Here is a 17,686-nt window from a genome sequence, read left to right as displayed (position 1 = left end):
CGTCCAAAACCAACCTCGGTTCTGGCTGGGAGACCCCATGCAGTCTGCCCCACAAATAAAATTCCACCTTGCCCCATTCATTGTGATAAAGTACGTTTATTGTTAAAATCCTCCAAGCCACCTGAGGCTGTCACACAGAGCACAGCTCAGGTCCCGGCTGGTGGCACATTTAGAAGATTCGCCAGCTGCAGGAGACCTGTCCCATTGCTGCCATCTCTTTCTCTGTTTTCTTGTCTACAACACTCACAAATTTGTTTCCTCGTAAATAAAACCTGAGGGGTTTCTGTGCCCACTCTCCCCTGTTGCCGATACCAATCCTTGTTGTGGTCACCACGTCTTGCTCCCCTGGTGGGTCATGTCCAGGTACCATCCAGATGGCCGCATCCTGAGTCAGGTCCCTTTGGTCAAAAGCCTTATCAATGCCAAATGCCTGGCAGAGCTTGGAGGGCCCGTTGCATAGCTGCCAGTCCTTCAGCACCTTTGTGGCTCCCTTCCTTGACGCGCTGCGCAGCTCACGCATCGCATCTAAACCTTGAAGAGGTTCCAAAGAGCGAAGTAACACCGCAGCCCCTTCCCCTGCGCAGAATAAGAACCACGTGTTAGTACAGGGTAGGTGATGAAGAACATCCAGCCCCGGCAGAAGCGCTTTAGCTGTGTCTCAACTTAGCCTGACGGAGCAGGGAACTGGCTGCAGGTCCAACCACAGGGTCTGTCCTTCTCTCAGGCTCTTTTGTTTCACATACCAGGCCCTGGAGTCAGCCCCTAACCTGCAGTCAGTGCACTCTCTTCCCTTTTCTGTGTGTCCCATGTCCCATAGCTCCACATCCTTTATCTACCAGTGCTGACTTGCTCTTCCCCAACCCCACTTCTTGATGTTCCTATGTCTAGCTGCTGCTCCAAGGCTTGCCAGAGGGCAAGAGGTTTTTCTTCTGTCAGCATGATGGTCAGGAATAAATACACATATGGTTCAGTTTTGGCACAGCTACCCAAAGCTGCTCCCAGACCCAGAGGATTCATAATACACTCTGATTACAAGAACTCCAGTTAACAAAGGAGAGGAGGAATGAGTCTGGATGCTGCCAGCACAGTGAGAAACCTGGGCAGGAGCTGCAGGCGCTGGGAGCGGCTGCTGCCGGTGCTGCTGGGGGAGTCCTGGGGACTGTGGGATGTGGGCTATGGGATGCGAGGCCCTGGGAGCACCACTTCAGCAGAGAACTTTCTATGGCAAGAAGGGAAGAAAACTGACAGATTCTCTTCTCAAATGCAATTTGCCACCCTGTCAGGAGCCTGAGGGAACTCCAGCCCCCCCAGCTGTAAGCAGCTGCCCTCCATGATTTTGGTGACAGCGAAGCAAAGGTGCAGCTCTGAGCACAGACATTTCCCTGTGACAAGGATTTCCAGCCGAAGTGGGACATAAATGCTTCCTTGGTATTTTCCACTGGACAGCAAGGAAGGTCTTCTCCTGACCTTGAGTGGGCGAGCAGAGAGCCTGGTGAAGCAGCCTGTGTGCTGCCCCACACAGCTCCCCTTGTGCTGGGGCCGCCCACCACATTCCTCCCGCCAGCGTCTGCTGCTCCGCAAGAATCCCCTCCCCAGCCCCGAACATCTGGAGCCACGCTCCTGCCTGGCAAAGGCTTTTTTTCTAGGCACAGACAGATCCCCAAGGACCCGCAGTTTCCAAAAATAGAATCCTTCTCATATTTTGTACAAATCCCACACTAAATTACCTTTCTGGGCTCCCAGCTGAGCCTGTCAACCCAGGACCTGATTTCTGGCTTTCTGAGGTGTGGCTCCTGCCCGGAACCTGCTCAGAGCCCCCACTGCCCTCAGTTCAGCTCCGTGAAGTCAACAGAGTTATTTGCAGCAGCTGCCAGCAATCTGTTCCCAGGCACTCCCTTCCCTGAGCAAGGGGATTGATGCTAATCTGGCAGCCAAAAGCTGCCTCCCTCTACCACAGTGATTTAGAGCTCAAAGGTCATTTTAGATTTTTAAGAACATGCTCCATGTCCTAATTCTGCTTTTTATCCGTGCACAAAGAAACACCCTTCGCATCAGGCTGCTACCTTACTCGCCAAGAACAACTGTGGGATTCTGAGCAATCGCTAATTACACTCCTTGCTTTCATCCACCACAAATGCAAGTGGAAACCGTGGTTACGCTTGAATTGAACCAAGTCCTTGGAAGTTCAAGTGAAGAGGGATAGGCAGTCAAACTGCAGGTGCTGCCAGAGCATCAGCAGAGCCGGGGCAGGGGGTACCTGCCACTCTCGCCTCTGCCTGCTTTCTGCATTTCCACCACAAAGTTTTCGCGCTCTTTCTATCCGTCTGCAACACAGACCCTGCTCTCTGCTCTGAGCCAGCAGCCCCCGAATGTGAGAGCAGCACAAGAGCTTTGGGAAGAGGTGGAGACAGCAGGCAGGGTGAGAGTGCAGAGATGCCACAATGAGCTACTGTCACTCTGTCCCCATATCCCTGGGCTGGTGTTTGGGTCCTCCTGAGCACACTTCACATCAGAAGTTTTATTTTAACAACACCGCAGAGGCCAATTCTCTCCCGAGCAGCTAGAAATCATAAAACGGCAGGGAAGTCCCACACCCCCACTGCGCAGCTTGCTGCTCCTTCCCTGGAATGGCTCCAGTTCCCATTCTTGGAAACAGCTCTTGGCCACTGGAGAGAAGAAACGTTTCTGCTCTCTCCACCCATCTGACTCACTGCTCCCGAAACACTCCTGCAACGCCCCAGTCTAGGACGCGAAAGTCAGGGTCCATGCGGTGTGACCCTGGGTGCAGCATCACTGGGATCTCGATTTTACAAGCTGTTCTTTCAGGTCTGGCAGCAAAACACACACCTGGGCAATTTCCAGAGAAACAAATCACAGCAAAGTCAAAGAGAAGCTTGACTGGCATTTACGCTTTTCCTGAAGTGAGGGAACCCTGACATCCGTCTTAACCCCAGGGAAAGCTCCTTGTACTGACATTATTGTGTTGCTCAGGATATGCTGTAGGATTCATACACACTGAAAGACATTGACTCTAATTTTTTCTATAAACTTTTCTTCCTCTATCGTCTATGATTTCTCCAAAAAAAACAATGCAGTGATGCTCACCACGGCCTCAGGCAGTAGCAGTATTCGACCCAGTGATGGGACGACCTCCCACAGTAAAATCCCACATGATGCAGCTTTATCCCAGTGATGAGCACAAAGATCTCCGCTTCCTCAGCGACAAAAAATACTGGAGGCCACCCTTCAGCTCGTTATGATTTTACGAACACAAAGATGCAGTCAAGTGAACTCGACTGAACGTGCCAACAGCCACGACCTCGTGCCCCAGCGAGGGGACAAAACAAGAAGCTGCAGCTGAAGCGCTGCTGGTGTTGTTGGAGGCGTTAGGTTGGGCTGGGACACTCACGCCGCTGAGGACGCTGCCGTGGTGGTGGCTTGCAAGGTCAACTCTGTGCTTTTGTAGCCTCTCTACCCAGCACAGCTCTGCTGGTGACACACCTTTTCCTGTCCCCAAGGGACAGTGCTGAGCCTGAAGTCTAGCTTAAGCCAAATACAGAAAACAGGAGAGAAGGTTTATTCCACCTGGTATTATAATAAAACAGATGATGCTGCAAGGTTACATATCAAGAGAGCTCTAAAGAGCCTGAGTCTCACGAGCCAATACCCGACTCTTGATAAGCTAAGCAGAGGAGAGCAAGTACGAGCAGCATATAAAGCTTTACACATTTCATAGAGGCCTCAGATCCTGAGCTGATTAAGGACCAGGAAGGCCCCAGCATAATCCAAGTCAGTGTTAAATTTACTTTTTGCTGCTTTAACAATCCAATTTATGCTGCTTGCTGGGTCCCAACAGTGCGTGTGTCTTTGACAGCCCCGTGCAGTGTCTGTGCCAAGAAGGCAGAGGCAGCACAGGGACAGCGCAGCGCTCTGAGCTCCATCCTCCAACAGGACAGCTCCAAATCAGCTCTATGGCCACTCAGTTCGATGGCTGAGCAGCAGCAGGACCGCAGTCACTGCCAGTATCAGGAAAAAATTCTTCACAGAAAGGGTTGTGAAGCACTGGAACAGGCTGTGCAGGGCAGTGGTGGAGTCACCATCCGTGGAGGGGATTAAAAGATGTGTAGGCAAGGTTCTTAGGGACATGGGTTAGTGCTAGAGTTACATTATGGTTGGACTTGATGATCCTGAGGGTCTCTTCCAACTGAAACGATTCTATGATTCTGCTTCAGCAGATATACTGGTTCTTTGAACTGCTCACCTTCCTTCCCATAGGATCCTGTAATTTAAGCAGCACAGGAACTTACCTACACTACAAAACTAGAGAGTTTAATAAGTCAGCTAAGAATTCAGTTGTGATTATTAGTTCGTGCTAACTTTAATAAACTGCCTAAAGCCACACTAGATCTCTGTTAAATCTATGTGCTTGTTCCAACAGTCTCCAGAAATAAATGCTTTGTTAAAAATCAGAGTATGATTGCATGAGTATTTTGATGCAAACCACCCGATGGCCAAACAGAAACATCTTGCAAGAGCCATTTGGAAAAATCTCTAGAACTGATTTCCCTGAAATCAACTTCAGGTTTTCCCGTAATTCTCATGTCACTCCGTATGGACTCCTACTCAAGTGCATCAGTGTCACCATGACAGACTAGTTCCTCGTCCTTCCCTCAGGCCAAATGACAGGACAGGCTTCTCCATCTATGTTAACATGAGAAAAGCATCTCAGGTTATGATTCCTCCTCAAAATCTTTCTTTCAACACATCTGCACATGGGCAAACACGCTGAAGGAGTAAATCCCACTTATGTAGATGCGTCTGTGACACACAGCACACACAGCCACGCTATTTACTGCAACGTGTCCCTGACAAAGCTGGTAGTGGCAGCTCTGCTTGGTGTCAGCACAGCTGCGTGTGGGACAACACGCTCGTAACAAAAAATCCAACTAAATTTATCGCAACAGTGAGATCTTTAACTGGTTTGCTATAAAACTCTAAACAGAGGCATATAAGGCAAAATTTCCCAAAGTATAAATTTCAAATATTTTTAGAATTTAAAGGCTAAACATCTTTTTTTTTTAAATAAAAATTATTATTCCTAACATTTCAAACACTAAGAATCCCATCCTGAAAAACAAACCATTCTGCTTTCATTATCTGGACAGATTTGGCAGAGACAAGGTAATTAAATTGCCATGTGTTCATCCAGCAGACTCCAGAGCTCCATTGAGAGCCGGGCTCTTCCTCTGCAGCAGCACCGGCTCTGCTGTGCTGCCTCCTGGCCAAAGGCCAGAACCTCAGGATTCATGGTCTTTCCACTTAGGAATAGACCAGCAGTGGGGTTTTTTAAGCTGTATCTTTGAAATGGCAAAAAAAGAAATGATTTTTCGAGAAATTTTTTCTAGCAAAATGAGTATCTAAGAAATACCTGCTGCCATTTCAAAGTGTCTAATTAACTAATAGCTTTATTGCAAGGCAAACACTCATTCTTACAAGAAAGAAAAAAAAAAAGAAGCAACACTTGCATGTTAAGAGGAGCTATTGAAGGCGAGTCTCGGTAAATTCCAGAATAATTTGCTTAGGGGTTAATTATATTATCTTGAGAATAATAAAAGAAGATTGAAGATTCTGTAACAGTCTGAGTATTTTGATTTGGGTATTTCTTTTTGTTTTAAGATACAGCAAAGCAGCTAAAATGCTCCTACATTGACTCCTTGCTTAAGCCTAGGACATCTCAGTCCTTTTTATTTTCCTCAACATTTATGGCTTCTGAAGCTAAAGGTGGGAGACAGAAGAGTTTCTCATCATGCCAGCAGACACCAAGATTTAGGCTGTCATTGGACTACATCACCACTTTGAAGGAATAAAGTTCACTGAATCACATGAATCAGGCAGCAGCCTAGGTCATCAAAACCAAAAGCTCCATCCCATTAGGATTCTCCTCCAGTCCCTGGTCTTTGTCTCTGTGCCTGAACAGCTCACCCAGCTGGGACCAAACCCAACTCGGCTGGTCACTGTGCAGCTGGAGATGGGTCCTGCTTGTGAGGCTGATGGACAATTCGCCATCTATCCCCAGTTCCGTGCTATTCTGACTTTACAGAGCCATAGGGAGCTCACAAGTGACTGCAACAAGGCAAGTGTAGCTTGAAATATGAGCCCGACGCTGTAGGGATTAAATCTCTTGAGGCCTCAACTTACCTTGGCTGGAAACATTCACGCAGAAATAAATGCCGTAGATCTGATACACGTACAGAGTTCCCGGTTTCATGAACATTGCTGCATTTCGTTGAGTTTGCTTCCCACCTTTCGAGTGGGAAGCTTCATCTTCTCCACCCAGATAAGCTTCTGTTTCAACAATCCTCCCCCAGAGTTCTCTGCCATCAGGAAGTTTGCGAACTAAAATCTGAAAGAGAGGTCAGAGTGCATCAGTTAGCAACCTGCTGTACAAAATAAACCAGAATGCAAGAGTTGTAGAAACAAAGCTGGAAAAAAGGACCTGATGGTGCTGCCTGCTCTCCTGTCCCCTCCATCCAGCAGTCTGGTCTGTAATGTCACCTTCTTCAGCTTCTACTGTCCAGGTCACAGCCCAAGACAATAAGTTCCTACCTGTCATTCACCTCACAAAACGCCCAGAGTGTCTAGATGTGGCAGCATGATAAAGAACCAATTTATGATGCTATATACAATAAAACCCACAGGGCTGCTTTTGTGGTTATTTTCTGTATCGTCCACCCCAATTCACCAGGTTTAAGGCAAAAAGCGTCACCAATATCAACCATGAAGCACCATGATTCTTTAGAAGAAATATGACAGTGGCACAATTAAATAACTCCTATTATTGATAGTCTTTCTCCATAGAGATGTCTCAGATGAGTCCTAGTCCCTAACCACAGATAATCCTGACCAGGGTGAGTATCGATGTGAGTTCTGTCCTCTCTGCAGCACAGAGAGGGGCAGTGCCGGAGAGCTGGGAACTGGCTTCAGGCAACAGCACATCTCTGTTATTACAGCGTGTTCCTTGCTGCTGGTACCTCCTTAAATAAAACAAAGCAGATGCAGAGGAACAAAAAAACACAACAGTGAAAAGATTATCTTTAAAAATAAAACAATCCATAAACTTTGTACAAAGTTTCTTGTGGTTTGACCTGATTTCTGAACTTATTTTACTTAACGCGCGTTTAAGAAATACTGTAGTAGTCTCATTCAGGCAACAGCTATCAGATTAATTATACTATATTCAGCGCTTCCATATTTGAAAACCAGCCATTCAAAAATGACCTTCGAAAACCAAAGCTTGATTCCTAGCAGATGTTTGTGCTGGGTTGCCGATGCAGTTATTACCCAGCCCAGTACGGATGCTCCAGCACAGCTGCCAATGCTGCAGCTCTGGTGTATCCTGGTTTCCCTACAGCATTTATCAAATTATTTATCAAATTATTTATCAAATTATTGAAAACAATCAGTTTATTGTTGAAAAGGCAGTGACTTTCAGAAAAGCACTGGTATTTAGCAGCTGCCTGTAGACACCCAAAAACACACCCATGTGGCCACATTCCTCTTTCAATATGGTGAAATGGTTAGGTTATGGTTTTTAAAACATGCAGGCATTTCCCTGACTCCTCAGACACACTAAATATTCACAGTTAAAACAGTTAAAAAATGGTGATCATTCACAATACCTCACAGTAAACTATTTTATAGAGGTCTTTATTTCTCACTGAGGATGTATCTTGGTGTTATGACCGTTCATGTTGAGAGGCCATTTATTGCGTGTATGTTTTTGGGTATTTGTTTGTTTCCAAGAACTCAAGTATCATGTTTAAGTTAAGCAATATTAATATACTAAGCACCTCCAAAATATAGTAGAAATAAGATAACGAATTAAACACTAAATTACCGATAAGAGTTATAATTCTAAGAAAACAAGAGAATACACTGAGTCATGGGAGACTGGCAGTGATACTTCAAAGAAAATCTAAAGATATAAATCATCCGGCTTGTAATTCTATGGCTAAGTAGGAAAAGTATTGAATTAGGAGTAAAGTATCATCTGCCCAGGGTACCTGAATGCAGAATGATACTGGAGTCATTAAGGTAACAAAAAATGCATCAAAACTGGGCAACTTCAGGTATTCTCATGTAGACCAAGTAAATATCACAGTAGGACAGGACACAGGCAATGGTTTTTTAGACATCATCAAATGGTGTTTTCTCATAAGAAAAGACTAAACTCTCAAACTGATCCAGAGCAAAATGCAAAGTCTTTTCCAAAGACTTATCCCTGAAAAACAAGGTTTTATCATGACTGTGAAGTATGAAGGTCAGTGTCTTTGCACAAGGATTAAGATCCAGCAAAAAGGGGAAGGTACATAAACTAAGAAAGCTTGTTAGGAAGAACTTAAAAAGGCAGCCAAAGGTTACAGCTGGAAACACGAGCCACTAGCAGGATGTCTATAAAGATAGCAAACACACATCGGTATCAGAGAGAGGTTAAGACAGACCAGAAAAAAACCAGCAGAGTTAAAAAGCAGAGCAAAAGCATCAGCTGCCAGCAAGACAGTATCCTTAGAAAATACCAATAAAAAAGCTAGACACAGTTCAACAGGCCAAAACTAACAGTTTGTGGAACAAATTCCTAAAGTTATCTAAACTACTGAGAACCCAGAGAATCTGTTCACCCTGTAGACAATAAAGGTACAAAAATACTCAGAGAAGATAAGACCATAGCAGTGAAACTAAAACCACATTTTGTAGCTGCATTTAGGAGATCCCAGACTGAAACTTTTTATGGGGAAAACACCAGAGGAACTCCCTCCCACGGAAACAGTTTGAAGGACTCACTAAGCAGAAGAGACACGTTTAATTTCGCTCACTCTTTCCACAAGGTCCAAAGATTCCTCAAACTTTGTACAATGGGATAAGGGAGAAGGTCCTTACGTTAACAGGTAATGGCTTGAATACCCAGAAACAAAAGACAGGAATAGCAGTTTTCAGAGTGAAGCAAGTTTAACTGTGGAGACCTGAACATCTTCACACTGGGGCCCGCGCTGCCTCGCAGGGTTGTGTTAGTAACCTCAGGACTGATCCAGAGCTCACTGTGTGTACTGATAACAAGTTATTCACAATGGCAAAAATACAAGCAGGTAGCATGAAAGATAAATTTCAAAGCGTACAGGGCAGCAGAACAGAAAGTACCAAGCAGGCTGCTGAACTTGCAGGTACGAATGAAATATTCGAGCACAGTGGACACTGGTGAAGAAAGGCCAAGGGCCTGCCATGCGATTAGTATCACAGGATAGAAAAATGGAGGCAGGGAAGATGTTGCTGACTGCAGAGCATTACTTTCCACTGGGCTAAGCAAGAGCTAAAACCAAATAAATACCTGAAAAGAAAATAACAGGCCTGAAACAAACGTCAAACCACAAACGGCAACGTGCATTTCAGTAAACCAGAAAAAAAGGGAGACAAACTCCATAAAAACTAATTCTGAAGTGTGACAATAAACTAAACCTGGAAAATTACTCCTCTGACTTAATCCAAAATAGATTTGGCTACTAGTCTTTAAATTCCACTGAACTTAACAAGAGAAGGAACGAGAGCGGTATTCCTAAAATAGCACAGCCCTGCAGTCAAATGGCAAAAAAGTAAATTTCACCCTTTTACACGAAGTTATTAGCCAGCACATGCTCCTGTACGGCAATCTCAGTGCTCACGTCTTACCTGTCCCAGAAAGGCCTTGGCCAGGCTAACACAGGGCTGGTTGAAAAAATCTGCTTCTAGCTGGGAAGGAGTTTTTTTCTCTATAGCAAAATATTTGCTGCTTTTTGGAGAAGAATCCACGCCAGGCGTAGCACTCGAGTTCTCCAAGGCATCAAAAGGAGGGAAGCTGGAGTTGCTTTGGAGAGCGCTTAACTGAGCCAGCAGCTTTCTTTTTCTTGGCATCGTTCTAGAAAATTGATATAAACATAATCAGGAATACAAAGCTTATTTAAAAGTAACTCATTTTCACAAACTCCTGTTTTTACACATCTCTCCATAACAATGAATCTGAAAGCTATAAGTAATTGGACAAGCTAGGCAAACTACAGAAGCAGGTGACAGGTTTAGCTGTGTCTACATCAAGCTGGGCAAATACTGAGCTCTACTGATCTGCAAACAGAAAACTGCAGTTTGAGTATTTGTCTTTTAAGGACTGTGGATAAAAATCAACTCTGCTCCACTTAGCAGTAAAAATAAGTTCGCTGTTAGGTTAAGAAATTCAGACACAGAAAACAAAGATGAACCAGCGCTATGTACTTTCAACCTAGAACTAATGTAATCTTTTGAGTGGACAGAAAAAAATATGAAATAACCACCTCAAAAATTGTGCTGACTCTGAAAGTCCATAGAAGTGATGTATCAATCACTTTAAACAGGAATGTAACTGGATCACAATCTAAAACTCCACAGGACACAGACCATTTGAGTTGGAGATGTCCTATTTACAGCCACAAACTTGTTTATCATGCTGTAGAAATGTTTGTGTTAGAACCTCCACAAAATAAGCTTTAAATTCAGCCTACCAGAAGGATGAAGAATAGTCTGTTCCAGTCAACAGTGTGTATTTGAGGCGACTGTGTAACCTGCGATTGTTCTTCTAGGTCCGTTGCCAATTCACTGTGCGAGCTTCAAAAAGTTAACGTCTCTTTTTCTGTGTCACAGTCCTTACACCTGTCAAACAGGAACAAACACTAACTCACTGTATAAAGCACTTTGAATGGGATTTTGGAGCTGGCAATCACAATACCAACAGTGCACCAACAATCTGTGGTTTGCTATTGGTCTAGCAAAAGACCATCGCCCACCTGGGGCATTGCTGGACATGGTTTTTAGCCCTTTTTATACAAAAGGCTATGAAAATAGTGTGGAATGCACTTTTACTGTACTGAATAAAGAAAAAGCTGAAACCAAACTTGGAAAATTTCCCCATTGGCACTAAATATTAAAAGTGTCAGCCTTAAAAAAGGACTCAGAAGAGAAAGCAAAGACACCACGTTTCAGAACATGCTTCATCAGTTCTGAAATTCTACCACACGTAGATATAAGGGAAAAAAGCAAAGGTTCAACATCATACGTAATTAGACATGGAGAAAGAATCCTATATACAGCTTAACCTGCAAGGGAGGTATACACATAAGTAGCTGTTGCCACTTATTTTTCACAACATCATGAGTTTTTAAAAATGACTACAAAGACTTTCACCATCAAACCCAATCCTTATCTTTCTCACAAAGAAACATCCACCAGCAATACTTCCCCTGATCTACACTGAAATGAATTCAGCACTGCTGTTCTCTGGGTCACCAGTGCCAGTTCCCCAGCAGTGTTACATTTCACCTCACAAGAATCCAGACACAAACATATAGGCAGCAAAACCAGAATCACATTGGCACGACTGCCAGAGAGGTGGGATGTGTTTATTTTTATTCTGAACATCTAATTCTTTATGGCAATAATTCAGCGATGTCAGATGCCTCAAGAACGGCCAGCTCTGTGCCAGGAATTCTGCTTTGAACTGTGGCTTTCACCTGGTGGGAACTGGTAAAAGATTTTGTCAGAAGTCCCCAGCCTGTCTCAGACAAAGCTGCCTGGTGGGCTTTGTAAATGAGAGTTCTGCCCAGGAGAAAGGGTGTGAATAGGAAAAGGGGCTGCAAGAAGGAAGGGACGGAGAAGGAACGCTGTCCCACGTCAGACTGACCCTCGGAAGGACTCATCAAGGGAACGCTCCACACTGAAGACAGCACCTCCAGACTCCTCTGACAGTATTAACTGGAACTTCCAGTTCATCAGCCGTACATAAAGCCATGCTGGAAACACGGCCAATTGGAGTGGAGCATTAACTCATTTGGTAATTCGTGCTCTTATGGAATGTGACATCAGAAACAGGCTCTGAGTTGCTTGGCACTTTATTGCCTTTCCAATTAAGTAATTCTTAAAAGCTGCAAGCACTCTCATGCAAATAATCCCACTGGCAGCCTTAGGGCACTTGCAATTTCTTTGCTATGGGCTGATCCTACACAGATCTCAGCATCTCCAACTCTCCTTAGAAACAGCAACAGGAAACCACCTTATAGTCACGAGAAATGGGTCACATAGAGATACAATTGCTTTAAAAGCAAACACAAGGAAAGAGGGGACTGCAATAGCATCTCAGAAACCCAGAAAAACCCCAGTTTACCCTTTGATCATACCAAGATATGAAACATAAAACTCTATGCCTCAAAGCCTGTCTGCACTTTCTATCAAGGATGTTGTCTGTATATAAAAATCCCTTCTTGCCTATGAAAATGCACACTGTAGAAGACAGTACCTACCAAGTGCCAAAGCCCCATGACCTTGGGAAGAGACACAATCTCTTCACATGCAAGTCTACACACAAATTCTGAAACTCTTCATTTCTATCTAGATTTTCTTGCTTGTATAGTAAACAAATTCTACTTCTGTGCCTCAAATTATAATCAGCTGTGCGTTTAATCACATTTTTACTAATCTGGTTGTAACCAAAGTAGCTACAAGTTGCTAAGCATATGTGTGTACACATGCACAAAAAATGATATGGAAGCTAGAAAAGGAAGATGGAGAGTTGATTAAGACTGCACAAGTGCCTAAGTGTCCAGGACTGCTGGGCTAGTCTCAGGGAAGTGTTTAGGGACCCTGCAAGCCAGAATCAAAAAGACACTGAAAATCTGTGTAAAATACAGCTCTGCAGCAGACACTCCTGGAGTCAAGGCACAACTGAGTCTGCACAGGCTTCTTTAATCCTTCTAATGACACTGCACTTGTAGGTATTTCCTTATGTATTTAATGAGCTTTCACTACAAGGAGGTTGTCACTCCTAGAGAGACAACTCCTTGTATCAGTTCCCAGTTGCACAGATTTTATGTGGGAATATATGAAGGGTCAATGCTGGGTCAGACCAAACGACACCTCTCCCTGTATCCTGCTCTCCAGCAGGGTCAAAAGCAGGAGCCCAGGGAAGAACAGAACAAGCACACAGTGCTGCTTCACACATCCTCCACAGCTCCAGGCTGGAACCTTCTGACTCAGGCACAGCTTCTGTGTACGTAGCAACTGTGAGTTTACACAGTCTTCCCTGAGCCTGTGTAAAACAGTCTAAACTGAGACTTTACTGATGAGGAAAGCTTCACAGAATTAGTTATTACAGCTCCAAAAAAATGTGTGTGAAATTAGGACTGCTGCCCACCCACAAGAATCAGTTCACATTTGCAGTTCTTCACCCTCAGCCCTCTCCTTTACCACCTCAAATAACGTAAAGCCAGATGAAAATATTGTTTTCCCAGGTCATTTACAAAACATCCCTGTGGCACTCCAGTGGTGACCTCCAGCTGCCACAAGGGCTGCCCACTTACTCACATCCTCTCTCCTTTCTTTGCACCATTTATTTATGACAGGGAAGTCCCTTATTATGTCAAGGGCTGCTCAGATGTGAGCTCCTGTTTAAAAGCTTCCTGAAATCTGAGTACAGACTGTAAGCCAGACCTCTTAACATACTTATTTAGACCTTCAGAGAATTCCAGCATTTTTTTAAGGCATGACTTTCCCCTACAAAACCCACACTGGCTCTCCCACACTATATAATCTTTATGCAGGCGTCCATCAATTCTACCTTGCTATATTTTCTACTAATTCAGTTGTTGGTGGTCAAACTTCCAGGTCTGCAGTCCACAGATTTCACCAAGAACCCTCTTTAAAAAGCAGTGACACATTTGCTGCTGAGACCACCATTAGCAGCACTGTCCCTGGGGACTTCATCTGGTTTGGCAACTTGTTCCTGCCTGTTGTCTATTTGTTCCATAACCTCATATACAGACACTCCATTTAAAGCCAGATCCTTCGATGAGTTCTCAGCAAGAAGGATTTCCATCCACCTTTCCTGTCTAGTCTGACCTACTAGTAACCATAATTAAGTTAGTATTGTATAGCTTCCCAGAAACAGTGGGAGGAGCAGGCAAAAAAACCCTTTTTGTACGAAGGTAAGACCTAAAGTCACTCACTCCACAGACAGACTTTGACACTATGTGCAATCCTACTAACACCTCAAAAGTATGGCCAAATGAATGGTTTTATTCACCTTACTGACTGCTGGGGATATAATCTTGTGCAAGACGTCCTTGCAATTCCAGTCCTCACTCCTGCTGCCCACGAGACATCTTGAGCTTTTTGGAATAAAACTTACTCATCCTTCTGTAAAGAATAAGGAAGATAAAAATGAGGGATAGTGATGAAAAGTCATGAAAACCCCTAAAAGTCTTCACAGCAAAATTATGCTCCATTTTGGTTGACTCTCTTAAACCATTTTGGTTTGTTCTGTTTCCCCTCCCCCCCACATTCTAGCTGTAATTTTTACTGTGTGCCAAACTTGCATATTAAATGAAAGCAAACGTTAAATATAATACTAACAATGTATGTTAGCAGGCTCAGCCTCCTGAGATTTGAGTTAACCAGGCCAGAATTTAGTTAACCAAGGCAGCATTTAGAGAGGCCACAAACACAGATTAGGAAATGGGCGTAAGGATTCAAAATCATTTGCAGTTTGGATTTTTTCTGCATATCTACATTATTTTTACCACATGTACATCAAGTATATTGAGCTAGTCATCCATTCTTTTCCATCTATATGATGGCAGTAAGAACATTCCTGATTTGTAACGCATCTTGAAAGAGCTATATAAGAACTAGTTACACTTAAGTCTTAGGTACCCATCTTATAAAACGACCCTAGAAAAAACATTCCTCCCCCAAATCTTAATACTGCATGTGAAATAATTTAGTTTTGGCATAGGGGTTTGACTCAATGACCAAAGATGTTTCACCAAAGCCTTTGTTAATGCACTGACAAAAAGGAAACTTCTGACTCAAATGCTCAAACATCTGAACAACATCCACAAAGAAAGTTTCACTTCAGAGTTCCTGTTGAAGTACCAGTAACTTAAAGACCAGGAAGAAAATGATAAACAGCAAAGATACAAAGATTTACCTGCAAAAGGATCCTGGAGTTGCTCCCTGCATGAGCATGGAAATAGAGGGCTCCCTCACACCTGCTCCTGAGTCAGCCCTAGGCTCAGGCTCGGAGGATAGGACCTGCTCCACATCTAGCTTTAAAAAGGAGAACTGTGTGAAGTCCTATGATAAGGTTTTGACTTAAAGATAAACAGATTATTTCCTGCAGATTTCAGGGCAAGCTACTTAAAGAAGGGCCTTACTATTCATGCTTTGCACAGAGAACCTGAGCCCTCCAACAAAACCATGAGGAGCGAATCACAGCCACACTTTTGTGATCAGCCATGAGACAGGCTCAGTCCCAGCAGAGGCGCTGCTGCAGGCTATTAAACTGCAACTGATTCAATGCACATGCCGTGAGCCTCTCTCCTTAGCAAGAAAGTCCCTTTCTTCTGCTTTCAGTCAGAGGAAAGACTTGTCCTTCATTTAGCAATTCAGGTTAATCCTTGTTGCAGGAACACTATGTGTGTGTACTTTGCATTGCATTACCAAATGCTCTTAAATTATAGTAAGAAAACAGAACACTGAGTCAAAGCCTTAACAGATGATGGTCTGCAGAGATACAAGTGTAACTGCAGGTGAAGATAAATAGCTGATGTAATGGCCACTATGATAGTGGTGGACATTTTCAAACACTAGAACAAAGCCTTCAGGCCCTATATAAATAAAGAAGGATCTGAGCAGAGAGGATGACTTCCCGCACAGCTTCAGATAATATGCCGTGACAATAGCTTGCTAATGGCAAGTGACACAAAACTCTTTTGATGATATAACAGAGGAACAAAAGCAAAAGTCTCTTCTATAAAAAGATGCTTCCAGGAAACCAGCAAATCCCTGGTGACTGTGGGTGCTGTGAAAATCTGAGTCAGACACAGATTTGACCCAGTGGAGTGCAAAGGCGCTCCCCTTATGCCACAGTAGCCTTGTTTCTAACAAGACAATCTTCTTTAGAAAAGCCCCAGTTTTTTGTAACAAGTTTGCAGCAGGTTTCTATGGTCTGGGTGTTTCTCCTCCTTACAGGGTCCAAACCACACCGCTTTTCTGACACGTCTATACAGCTGCTGCTCTTCCAGAACTTAACGGGGAAACCACTTTTCTCCCAAAAATCTCTACAGCACATATTGTCAATTTCGTAATTTGTTTACTTAATTATGTACAAAAACGACACAGGAAGGTCTCCGCAGAACGAAATTGACACGAACACCGGGAAATCACAGCACAACCTTATCCGACCTGCATTTGTGCATCTTGTTTACCCAGCTGATCACACACCTCGTTCTCCCGGTCTGAACTGTATTCAGAAAACGGGGGTGTTAGCTTTTCCTCAATGTTTATTACATAGTCTTTGCAATGTCTTTGATCCACAACGTGCATGAAATAGCTCTGGCAGTATTAGAAAAGGTAATTTCCACACACAGGCCTGTTGCACAGCAATGAGCAGCACTGCAAAACCCTCACAGCTCTTTCAGGGAAAGCATTTACAACCTCTGCTGGTGAAACCTTTTTATGCCAAAACCGGTAAATGTGGCACTAAGCAGGGGCTAGGCGCGCACAGTTTTACACAGCACTGTAACCAGCACGCTCACGGTTTTACAGGGAGTCAGGCCTCCGAGCAGCAGCCGCAGCGGGGAGAGGGGGCGGCCCCGCAGCGCCCGCCGCGCTCAGCCAACCCGCTCGGGTCCGGCCGGCCTTGCCGGGCGCGGGCCTCGGAGCGCACCGTTAGCAGCCGGAGCTCCCTCACCCCGCCCGGCCCCGCCGCACACGCACCTGCCGGGGCCTCCCCGCGCCGCCGCCGGCCGCTTGCCCGCCTCGGCTGTACCCGCCGCGGGAGGGCGCGGGCAGGCCCGGCCCGCAGGCCCGGCGGAACCAGGGGCTCGCCTGAGGGGCGTGCCCGGCGCGGCGTGCGGGGAGGCGGGCCCGAGGCCGGGGAAGTGCCGCTGGAGCTGCGCTGCGATTCCAAAGACGCGTCGTGTTTTATCTGACACCTCGCGCTGTAGATGGCCATGGTCCCAAATGAGATTGATTTATTGCCGTTTCTCTGAGCTCGCTGGATCTCTTATCGCAGCTCTTGATTCCTGGGGCGCAGATCCTCTATGGGCCATCTTTGAACTCTCCCTGGTTTTCACCATCTACTCTCACACTCCTTGCTGTTTCATATTAATAATCCTAGAAAAATAAAGGGGTGAATATACATTCGAATGAATGCGAATGGTCACAAGCTGGGTTTATAGACAGCTGTATTAATTATCCCTTCAGCTCCCCAAGTAACAAGTATCTGGCCTGCTGAAAAAAAATGGCTTCAGCTTTTAACCAGATGGAGCATATGGTCAAAATAGGGTCAAAATATGATTGTCCTCACAACTTTCTGGAGACAGGCAGGAGGTTGTTGGTTCATAAACAAATATTTGCACGAAGAATACGAGGGAAAGTCCCGTGGATCAAAATGGATTCATTCCCATTCGTATAATAAAATACTGATTCCAGGCTAGCACTAGCTAGGACAGGACCAGCTACAAGCCAGGCATGCAAAGAAGGAATACTTAGTGTCCACCCCTTCATAAATTTTGAAGGAAGAGGATAAATTACATTGCTGACTAAAATTTTAGGAGGCATGAAAAACTTTGGA

At 44.6% G+C, this 17,686-nt stretch overlaps 1 protein-coding gene across 1 annotated transcript; it reads right to left on the bottom strand.

The window, feature by feature from the left end:
* Positions 1 to 22: 22 nt before the first annotated feature.
* Positions 23 to 16,922, bottom strand: MPG (N-methylpurine DNA glycosylase). The gene is made up of 6 exons (XM_080354341.1): positions 16,828 to 16,922; positions 14,132 to 14,244; positions 10,563 to 10,710; positions 9,721 to 9,946; positions 6,199 to 6,403; positions 23 to 576 (listed from the first exon to the last, which is right to left on the bottom strand). Exons 4-6 carry the CDS (start codon positions 9,940 to 9,942, stop codon positions 170 to 172), a joined length of 834 nt encoding a protein of 277 aa, XP_080210467.1. The 5' UTR covers positions 9,943 to 9,946; positions 10,563 to 10,710; positions 14,132 to 14,244; positions 16,828 to 16,922; the 3' UTR covers positions 23 to 169.
* Between the last annotated feature and the right edge of the window lie 764 nt (positions 16,923 to 17,686).

The sequence above is a fragment of the Nesoenas mayeri genome (genome assembly GCF_963082525.1).
Source record: "Nesoenas mayeri genome assembly, chromosome: 15".
Lineage (NCBI taxonomy): Eukaryota > Metazoa > Chordata > Aves > Columbiformes > Columbidae > Nesoenas > Nesoenas mayeri.
This window is presented reverse-complemented; position numbering and strand designations above follow the sequence as displayed.

Coding starts and splice junctions, on each gene's coding strand:
- MPG (XM_080354341.1), bottom strand. CDS start 9,942: ATGCCAAGAAAAAGAAAGCTGCTGGCTCAGTTAAGCGCTCTCCAAAGC. Junction 6,404..9,720: donor CCAAGGCCTTTCTGGGACAG/GTAAGACGTGAG, acceptor CCTCTCTTTCAG/ATTTTAGTTCGCAAACTTCC. Junction 577..6,198: donor CGTGAATGTTTCCAGCCAAG/GTAAGTTGAGGC, acceptor TATTCTGCGCAG/GGGAAGGGGCTGCGGTGTTA.